This window comes from Nelumbo lutea, chromosome 3 (assembly GCF_056320005.1).
Source record: "Nelumbo lutea isolate HS-2025 chromosome 3, American lotus-T2T, whole genome shotgun sequence".
NCBI classification, from domain to species: Eukaryota; Viridiplantae; Streptophyta; class Magnoliopsida; order Proteales; family Nelumbonaceae; genus Nelumbo; species Nelumbo lutea.
In genome coordinates, this window is record NC_142686.1 from 23,874,366 (window position 1) to 23,885,693 (window position 11,328).

At 35.8% G+C, this 11,328-nt stretch overlaps 1 protein-coding gene across 1 annotated transcript; it reads right to left on the reverse strand.

Annotated features, from left to right (window-relative positions):
* Positions 1–5,295: 5,295 nt before the first annotated feature.
* Positions 5,296–11,285, reverse strand: LOC148863647 (caffeoylshikimate esterase-like). Its single transcript, XM_088979206.1, has 8 exons — positions 10,871–11,285; positions 10,669–10,698; positions 10,434–10,563; positions 10,163–10,309; positions 9,865–9,995; positions 7,202–7,339; positions 6,553–6,651; positions 5,296–5,687 (listed from the first exon to the last, which is right to left on the reverse strand). Exons 1-8 carry the CDS (start codon positions 11,165–11,167, stop codon positions 5,469–5,471), a joined length of 1,191 nt encoding a protein of 396 aa, XP_088835332.1. The 5' UTR covers positions 11,168–11,285; the 3' UTR covers positions 5,296–5,468.
* Positions 11,286–11,328: the final 43 nt, after the last annotated feature.

An 11,328-nucleotide genomic window follows, 5' to 3' on the forward strand; every position in this document is an offset into this window, starting at 1 on the left:
TTTATAATAGGTTAAACCCACATAAACTCCTATTCTTCTGCCATTACTAACAGAACCTAAAGACTAGGAGTACATGAAAATATCCCATTAAAATAGCTAGAAAGACTCAACTAACTTGACCTTGACTTATTCAAATTGTTAAACAAAATAGCAACAGAATCGGGATTACAAGCCAACATCCCCCCTTAATCCTGATTCGGAAAAACCATCATTCCGAGCATAAGCTTCATACTTCAACGGTTTGGTGAGAAAGCCCGCCACTTGGTCTTCGGACTTGCAATACACCAACTCAATTGCTTTCTTCCCAACTTGATCTCTCGAGAAATGATAACGTATGTCAATGTGCTTGCTTCTTCCATGTGTGACAGGATTCTTTGCCAAGTCGATTGCAGAAATATTGTCAATGAAGATCTTCATTGGCCCCTCAACTGGAGAATGGATTTGACTCATTACATTGAGCAACCCTATTGCTTGACATGCACTTGAAGCTGCAGCTACGTACTCTGCTTCACAAGTTGAAAGTGCAACTATGGGTTGCTTCATTGATGACCATGAACAAGCTGTAACACCAAAATTAAAACAATATCCAAAAGTGCTTTTACGGTCATCTAAATCTCCACCCCAATCACTATCCGAGTAACCTATGAGAGCACAATTCTTAGATGAAGAATAGAATAAACCATGATCATAAGTGCCCTTTAGGTACCACATGATTCTTTTGGCCACTTGCATATGAGACTGGCGAGGAGATTCCAAAAATCTGTTAATCAAACCAACACCGTAAGAGATGTCCGGCCTTGTGCATGTAAGGTATCTCAAGCTCCCAACATTTGCTTGAAATAGGTTGAATCAACAAGTGCCCCATCTCCATACTTCGATAACTTCGTACCAACCTTTACGGGAGTTCTCACGGAATTGCAATATTGCATACAGAACTTCTTCAAAAGTTCAGTAGCATACCTCTTTTGGGAGATGAAAATTTCATCATCTCTTTGAACTACTTCTATGCCAAGGAAATACGACATTAGGCCAAGGTCTGTCATCTCAAATTTACACATCATGGACTTCTTGAAATCTTCAATCATTCTGGGATTATTGCCTATAAAAATTAAATCATCAACATAAAGGCACAACAACAATATATCACCAGAATCATTAACCTTTACGTATAAAGCATGCTCGAAGGGGCATTTCTTGAAGTCGGTCTTATGGAAGAAAGAGTCAATACACCTATTCCAAGCTCTTGGTGCTTGTTTTAGGTCATACAAAGCTTTCTTCAATTTGTACACTTTATATTCACTTCCCTGTTTCATGAATCCTAGCGGTTGTTTGATAAAAACCTCTTCTTCAAGTGGGTCATTTCGAAAAGCCGACTTCAGATCCATTTGATGGATTTTCCACTGATTCTGTGCAGCCAAAGCAATTATAAGTTCGATAGTCTCAATTCAAACAACAGGAGAAAAAACTTCTCGATAAGCATAGCCAGGTCTCTGCTCAAACCCCTTATCTACCAATCTTGCTTTATGTCTTTCCACTTCGCCATTTGACTTCATCTTTGTCTTGAAAACCCACTTCACATCAATAGCTTTGTGACTTCGTGGGATATTAGTAAGTTCCCATGTATTGTTTCTTTCAATTGCGTTCATAGCATTCACCCATTCAGGATCACGGATTGCCTCCTCGAATGTCATAGGTTCACTATCCACAAAAAAAGCAAAATGCATTAATTCTCCTTCATCATCAACTTCATCATCAGGTGTTACCTCAAAATCTTGCAACTGCACAGATTGTTGGTGCTACTTGGTCTTCCTGATTCTACTGAAACTTGTGGAATAGAAATTTCTTGAGCAGAGCTTGATGGGGCTTCATTTGTGGCAGGAACTGTGGTGTCCTCTTCAAGGATACCGAATAGTTGTTTCTAGGAGTTTTTATGCGTATCAACATCCCATTTCCAAGCCTCTTCTTTGGCAAAGGTTACATCTCGAGTGACAATCACCTTTTTTGTCACGGGATTGAATAGCTTGTACCCCATGCTTGTATCCAGCAAAGATAGCCTTCTCTGCTCAATCATTTAGCTTTGTCCTTGTCTCCGCTGGAGCATGAGCATAAGCTATGCAGTCGAACACCTTGAGATGTTTCACACTTGACTTGAAACCACTCCACGCTTTGCAGGTGTGATATTCTGGACACTCTTTGTTGGAGACCTGTTTATAAAATAAAAGTTCTTCTCCTCATATCCTCTCGTACTTTGCTCCTGTTATTCTTTGTTCCTACGTTTGATACTGTATCAGTAGTATCAGAGCAGGTGCATCAGTAGTATCAGAGCAGGTGCAATGAACAGCTCTGATACTATTGATACAGTATCAAATGTAGGAACAAAGAATAACAGGAGCAAGTACGAGAGGATATGAGGAGAAGAACTTTTATTTCAAATTGCAAGTGACTACACTGAAAAAAAAACTGTGAACTAATGGCTTATTTATAATAGGCTAAACCCACCTAAACTCCTGTTGTTCTGCTATTACTAGAACCTAAAGACCAGGAGTACATGAAAATATCCCATTAAAATAGCTAGAAAGACTCAACTAACTTGATCATGACTTATTCAAATTGTTAAACAAAATAGCAACAGAATAGGGATTACTAGCAACAGAATCGGGACTACAAGCCAACAGAAGGGTCCTGAATATTTATCTATTCTATGCCTTCTCCAGCCTACAATCTTGCTTGAACCTGCGGGTATAAACAGAAATGGCAAAGAAAAGTCTCAAACTACCATTCTTGCATGCTTTCTTTGAATATCACCATTCACCATCAATTTAAGACGGCATTGCTATTAAAGGGTTGTAACTTACAGATTTGTAGAAGTTATTAATTCATGATTAGTAATTCCAAAGTTAGTTTTAGTTCTTTTTTTCCGCTACTGATCATATTTATTCAGATTTATAGAAGTTAGTTTTAGTTGGGTATACTAATAATCTGATCATATTTTTTTAATTTAATTTAATATAATATCTGAATCCAACGAGATAAGATTCAATTTAATCCAAAAATTATTTAATTTAATAAGATTCAACATAGCACTTCACACAAATTCAATACAAGGCAGGCTTTAATTAGCTTGCCATTTAAAGAATGTTGCCATGTGATCATGGAATGGCTCCAGTTCATTGTCTCGCTGTATATGACAACCGAAACCTCTTCGGGTTACTGGTTGAGTGGATGAAGCAGAGATGATGGGGTTCCTTCTTACCCTCCCAACCCCGAGGTTCCATCTACTCCTATAAGCGCCAAACACGACTTTACCTTGGGTCTTGACGTTTGAGATCATAGTGACACGGAGACTTCAGATCATGCATTGATTTCTCTTATTGAGCCCGGTCCAGTAGAAATTGGATAAAAAAAAAATAAATGAAATTCATAAAAATGATTAAGCAATTAATACAAATAGTGTGATTTTCATTCTTTTAGATGAAATAGTTTATTAATTGCAAACTAGATTTAACTTTTTTTGGAAGTGTAACCTAATTTAGCTTTTAAAAATAAATTTATCAAATAAATAGTAAATACCAATTAAAGTGGGTTGCTTCTTACAAATAAGACCTCATTTGATCTCTTAAATCATATTAAAAACAACATAAATTAATAGTGATTTTCAAACAAAGTAGGTCAGAATAGATTGTCAATTACAAAGATGTAAGACCCATGTTAATTTCCAAATTAATTTTTTATAGTTAAATAGTAAATTTTAAATTAAATGATACTGTAGTTTCTCCTTAGTATGGGGTCATTCTCTAGATAAAACATGGTAAGTCTCTTAAATCAAATAAAAAGCTAACCTAAGTGTCTAATATAAATAATTCAAAAAATTGAAATAATTCAGATTAATGGTCCGTACTTAATACGGGGTCATTCCTAGTAATTAATTGAACTGAAGCAAGCTGCCATTTTGGAATACCAGATTAGTTGCACTTTCAACTTTTCCATAGATACACTTTGAGCAAATTCTGACTTATCTCATCACATGGACCTCAATAGTCTGGTGATCCCACTGCAAGAATTTATTGGGACTCAAATTGGAGATCTCCTACCTTTTTTCTGTTGGATGGGAATTGGCCCTGGAATTTGTTCCTCGGGTTAAGGTTCATATTACAGAAATATAGATGGAGAATATAAACCCAGTTATCACTAAGTATATGCTTGTGTTTTTTTATTTTCTGTAAATATAGATGGATGATCATGGCCACTGATGCTGCTTCTTCTTCTTATACTGTGCATTTAAGTTAAAATGTTGTCAAGGCTCAGCTTGGGAGCAGTACAACTACAAGGTTTAGAAATATTGTCTATGGGAAGAGTGCAAATACAAGGTTTTGAGGTTTTGCACTGTACATATTTGTATTTGTACTCTTCCCAAACTGAGCCTAAATTGATGCCTCATGCACCTGAAAAGCAATTCATTTCGATAACAACATCTTGTTTAGTCACCCTTCTGTCTTGACAAACATGCTTAGATGCAATATGTTTCTTTATTCCCCTTTTCCTTGTTTTTTCAAATGGTTATAAATGGTCTCAAATGAACCAAAATCATATTTCTATGATAACAGTTAAGCATTGAATCATAAATCTCCATATTTCCTCTTTTGGGTTCTATCTGAAACAACATTTTGCAAGTCACAACTTTGAAACGAGTATTTTAAATTTATAATGTTTTTTTCCAAGTCCACTCACCAATGCCCAGCAATAATATAAAGAAAAAGATGTATTAAAAAATGGTAGAACAAAGTATTACAACACATCATGGAACCCGCAAATGGATCAAAAAGAAAAGCATCATTCTACTTGAGAGCACAACGTGAATCAAGCCATGAGATAATATCATCTAGGACCTTAAGAATCCTATCATCAGGCTCCCCTTCCAAAATGGAATGAAAACCTTCTTCATAGAGTTTTAATGTTTTATCCTTGCTAGAAGCTTTCTCATACAGAAACTTGCTTACAAGGTTTTGAGGTTTTGCACTGTACATATTTGTATTTGTACTCTTCCCAAACTGAGCCTAAATTGATGCCTCATGCACCTGAAAAGCAATTCATTTCGATAACAACATCTTGTTTAGTCACCCTTCTGTCTTGACAAACATGCTTAGATGCAATATGTTTCTTTATTCCCCTTTTCCTTGTTTTTTCAAATGGTTATAAATGGTCTCAAATGAACCAAAATCATATTTCTATGATAACAGTTAAGCATTGAATCATAAATCTCCATATTTCCTCTTTTGGGTTCTATCTGAAACAACATTTTGCAAGTCACAACTTTGAAACGAGTATTTTAAATTTATAATGTTTTTTTCCAAGTCCACTCACCAATGCCCAGCAATAATATAAAGAAAAAGATGTATTAAAAAATGGTAGAACAAAGTATTACAACACATCATGGAACCCGCAAATGGATCAAAAAGAAAAGCATCATTCTACTTGAGAGCACAACGTGAATCAAGCCATGAGATAATATCATCTAGGACCTTAAGAATCCTATCATCAGGCTCCCCTTCCAAAATGGAATGAAAACCTTCTTCATAGAGTTTTAATGTTTTATCCTTGCTAGAAGCTTTCTCATACAGAAACTTGCTTACTAAGGGATCTGTCACCTTGTCGGCAGCTCCATGAAGAACAAGCAGTGGAGATGAAACCTGAAAAAAAAATAAAACAAAGAAACACGCAAACCCAATCATAATGTTGTGTACTGGTACAATAATGAACGTCATCAAAATAAATTCCAGTTTGGTCAAATGAATGGAATGACACTTATCCATATAGCAATGATGATGTTAAGACAGTCATGTTTTGAAATTATTTTGTAGCAAATGATCAAGCATTCTGAAATTCTTTTGATCACTGTTGACTCAGAAAGAGCCCTACAACCATGTTCATAATTCTGGGGGGTTCCATGCTTTTCAAACACATAATTTCAAAATAAATAAAAAGAAAAAATCAGTAGTATGCATACTTGTACATCTCCTATTTCTGCCCCACTATATTGGACAAATGTATCTTGACTTAGACAGTTCAATGAAGAATCCTCACTTGAAGAGTGCATGCATAAATTTAAATATCAACGACATATGCCCAAGTAAAACCCACATAATCTGTTTATCTAGGATAAAAGGACAAGTGCTACAGAACAAGGTCCACTGATCCAAAATACAACATTCATCAACATAATCTTTCTTATGAATATTTTTGAGGGACAAGGATAATCCCTAGAGCTTTTGGCAGGTAGGGGGAAGACTGTTAGGGCAGGAAGAGTTCAAAGATGAGTGGTAATACTTTGGACATGCCCTGCTTTAAGAAAAGTCAAAAGACAGTTAATATGATATACCACATATGCTGAAGTGATTCCTAAGAGGAATAAAGAAATCATAAGCCATATATATAGATGCAGGATTTGAGGTTCATTCCTCAGCCTAGTAGAAATACTGGATTTATGCAAGTTTCAAAGTTTACTTGTACCATAAAGGCTAAACATGAAGACACATGCTTTGAAAGGAAACTGACCTTCTCCACTTGTGACTCAACATCTTTTGTGGCTTTCAAAAGCTCAACTGCAGTCTTTAGCCGCATTTGATCAGAGTATGCAATCACATTGTAGGCAGCCTAAAACATAAAGGCCAATTGGCTGAATAACTCAAATCTTTTCAAGGGGAGAAAGCTAGGTGTGATCATTTCTGGCTTGAAACAGCCACAATATATTATACATAAACATAATGTTTACATTTATATAAATTATAACAAATATCTATACATCTATTACATGTAATAAAAATTATTATTATTATACATTAAATATGATGTATTTAGTGGTATAGGCCCAAAGCCTGGCCTCATCATGGCCCATGATCACCCTTAGAAAAAGCTAAATAAGAAACAGGAAAAGAATGAGAATGATGAGTCTTCTTTTTCGGTTCAAGAGTTATATCACTTATATCAATCAATTCTGTCATGGTGTCAACATAGTATTTATTGCATCTCTTCAGAAACCAATGTTTAAGGTGGTTAATTGGCAGTGAAACGACAGTCTGATCATTTATTAAATGGTTCTTCAACAATGACAAATTCATTTTATTGGAACTGAAGTAAGGACTGGAATTCTAATGCAATTTTAGCTTCACATACATCTATACAAAAAATAAAAGTGAAAACCGACCATTTTCCTTTTTCTTGCATCTCTGAATGCCAGTTCTGCTAGATCTTTCTGTGGGAAGAGCTTTGCCTCAGGTATAACTTCAGATGCAAGAGTTAGAATCTTCAAAACTGCTGCTGGTGGTATCACATCCCCTGCAATCTTATTGGCAACAAAATGTCAGCAAATTTCTTTCGAGATAAATGACAAACTCATAGTGTCGTTTGGGTTTGGGCCTGCTGATGATTGAGTGACTGATTAGAAACAGAAAGGTATGCTCCATTACTCCTATTGAAGTTTTTTTTTTCCTTCTTTTCTTTTTTTCCCCAACTTTGTTATATCAAATGTTTTACATGTAGAAATCACCACTTCATCTACAGTGAAAAGTGATCTGGTGATGATCATGATTCAGAATAAACATACTCTATTTATCATAATAATCAATTAGTAATGAACTTTCTTTTATTCTATCAAGGTGAACAATTCTGGACTGGGAAGGATTAATCTAGACTGGTGACTGTAGATTAGGAAGACATTTCACTCCACCATCTGCAGGTCTGTAACCATTCTCCATTCTCATAGCAGAAATCTACAACTGGCCTTACAAAAAAGATAAGAGAAGGGGATCGTGGACACAAAGAACCATTCATAGCAACCTATGAGAAGAAAAATGAACATTTGCACCTTTTAATGGTTTAGCACTACGTTCTGCATCACTGTGCTAGTTTCTTCTATTTTGATTTGTAGCTTAAATCTAATGCCTGGTTAAAATAAGCAGTTTCCTTTCCTAGGTAATGAATACTTTGAAAAATTTTCCTTACTTTTTCTTTCCATATGATATTTTTGAGCCAACAGTCCAATCACGTAAATCTTACTCTGAATAAACTCTATATTCAGGTGGCCATTTGATTTAATTACATGGATTATATGTTCTCTTGTTCAACATACAATCCATGTTTGATGGATTTTATGAGCCTCTTTTCATCTTAACAAGGAAACCATCTCTTTCTGTTACTGTTTTTTCCATCTCCATTATTGGCCAGTCCTCTTAAAGATATCCATTGCCTGTCTGAAGTGGTACATGTATTAGGTTAGATATTCCCTTATCTACAAATTTGTTCCTCAAGTTGTAGTTCACTCATCACTGTAGAGACATAGTGACTCCTATATCATATTTTATGATTCTATAATGTAAGAACTAGTATAGTTGAAATCCACAGAAAAGCCTTTTTCTTTTTCTTTTTTGCATGCTAGTACATAAGGAAGAAAAAATAAACGTGATTGTGTGGATAAAATGGCACCATGAAAAAAGAGACAAAAAGAACCAAGCATACAGAATAGAAGGAATTTTATATGGCCTGACAAGGTGCCTACATCCATGGGTAAAAATGATCAAAATATTCCACTATATCAAAGAAAAAGGAGATTACAAGAATGCCAAACCTAACAAGAATGAATCCCCAAGAAATTCTCTTTCTAAAGAACCACACTTCCTCTCTAAATTTATATTATTCCTGAGAAATGCACCCTTTTGATATCATAGAAAAAAAGGATCTCTACACTAAAACATCAAAAACCTGAAACAAAGAATACAAATTGTTTAGAATCCCAAAACATGTAACCAGGGAACACCATGGAGAATATCTGGTAAGGATCAATCAACACTCCTAAGGCTTTATTTTAGAAGGAAGAAAGCCTTACAACATGTCAAGATATGGTAAAGATGGTACTTGGGATTTGGGCTGAATTTGACACCAGTTTTTTTTTTTAATATTTTCTTGGGTCCAATCACAAGGTCCAATTTGTCCAGTTAGAATTAATATATGTTCAATGTTTTAGAGTAATTACATTAGTATAGAATTTTTTAATTAAAGTAGGATAGTAGTATTTTGTTGTTTTTTGGTTTCTTAGTTCGATTAGGATTTATATTGTTCTACAGTCTAAAAACATGTATTGAATGGTTTATACATCAATAAATTGAGTTTATTTTAGATTTTATAACTTATTCTAATATTGGTGAGTAATTTTCATGCCTTAACCTCTCTCTCTTTCTCTCTCTCTCTGGTAAATGGTGACTATTAATGCTTGGAAGTTCATCAAAGGAGTTTGTTTAACATTTCTAAATGGTTAAAACTGATCTGAGTATTTTTTTTTATTTATTTTACATAAAAAAAAATTTCCCTGTTGCAGCCATTTTTATCCTCTTGAGCGAAACCATCTCCTATTGTTCTCTTATTTGGAAGCCCCTATAATTCGTCATCACCTTTTATCTTACCAAATTTCATCCCAAAACTCCATCTAAAGCCCTACTTTTTGGAAGTTTGACAGTTCGTTAAGTGGATTTTTCGTCCTTTTATGGAAAATCTGCTTAGAATGCTTTCAAATTAAACCATCTCATGTTATCTGTTATTTCAAATATCCTTAAATTTTCCGTAAGTGCACTTCCTTGGTTTATTACAAATAGAAGGGTTAACGCCTAAAATCCGTAACTGCTATCATGCTAAGGGGAAAAAAATAATCCCTTGTAAGTGTATAGGCATTGATGAATGTAGAAATAATTAGCAAAATGGCTGGCGTACACTTATCAAAACTCAATTTCATCCATAAACTAATAAAGGCGGAATAACTTGAAAGGATTTTCTTGTAGCTTTTGATGAAGCATGTAATAGTAGCACTAAAGGGCTTACTTTGCACATTGGCGCAACAAGAACAATTCCATCCCATTCATCTGGTTGCTTCAGATGAACCTTGAGAGTAACAGCTCCACCCATGGACTGTCCCAAAATGAAGCGAGGCAACCCATTCAATTCCGGCCTTCCTGCCAGTTGCAGAATAAAATAAAATGATTAAAATCAATATTAACCTTCAGTGACTGAAGTTTAACTATCAAAATAGTTCAACAATACTGACATCCATGAAAGCAACAACAAGAGGATAATTAAGATGAGTAATGATGAGAAATGTTCAGTAGCTTGGTTAGCATACCTTTGATGTTTCTGTACTGTTCAATAACGTCATCGACCAACTCATCAAAATTTGCAATATAACCATGCAATCCTTCAGAGAGGCCAAAGCCCGGGTAATCCATTGCATAAACTCCATACCCAGAAGCAGCAATTCTCTTTGCAATCCCTGAAACTCTAAATTGCTCACAAATCACATACAAAACTCCAGTTGTTTCCTTACGAATCACAAGGCAAGTTTCATTTCAAAATTTCTAAAGTTCTGATGGTCAAATACAGAGAAAATCACGAACCCTCGAAGAAGAATGTGCAAGTGTCACCATATCCATGGCAAAAACAAATATCACCCTTAATTGGAACACCCGCTTTCGGCAACCAGCTCTTGCAAAAAATCTCCAAGCCCCTTGAGTTCTGCTCATACCACTATACCAGCACAAAACAATCATCTCAATTGAAAATGTAGCATCCGAAGGTGTTACAGTTTAAGACAATTACCGTATGCTAGTCGTATAAGTTAGCATTTCTCACCTCCTCTGTTCTGATCCCAGGTGGAGCCGTCTACCCGCCAATTCATAAAAAGTTAATTTATAACATTTGTCAGTTCAACACAAGGAAAAATCTAACAAAATCCAACACCTTACAAGCATTAGGTCAGATGTCTAGGATCAAGACGCAAAACAAAAGCTGCCCACAATCAAACACTTCAGAGACTGCGATCAGATAAACCCACCTTGAATAAGACGTGGTCGAGCTTCTGTTGCACATCGCTAAAAGCTGATCGAACCCAACGACGAGCAGGTGCGAAGTCCAAGTTCTGTGAGGCAATTGAGTTCATCTCCTCACTCAAGCCTTCGATCTCTGATTTCTTCTTCGCAACGATCGGAGCCAAAACTGTTGATTGTCCACTCATTGGTCGTCGTAGAAAAATGGGCATTTGACGAATTCTTGCAGCTCCGATCAAATGATCGGAGTTCCGGCGAAACAGAGATAGCCTAGACGATTGGTAGAGGCTGAGAGAGAGCTCCATGACCGAGAACTGAGGAAAGTCAAAGGACACTTGGGCCGCCCTTTCACGCTTCCACAACTCCACTCATAATAGTTGGAGATTCAGATCAGACAGACAACCTTTACGGCTACTGGGTCTGTGTATCTTTTCCATGTGCGGCATTTCATGATTTTGATTTTGTT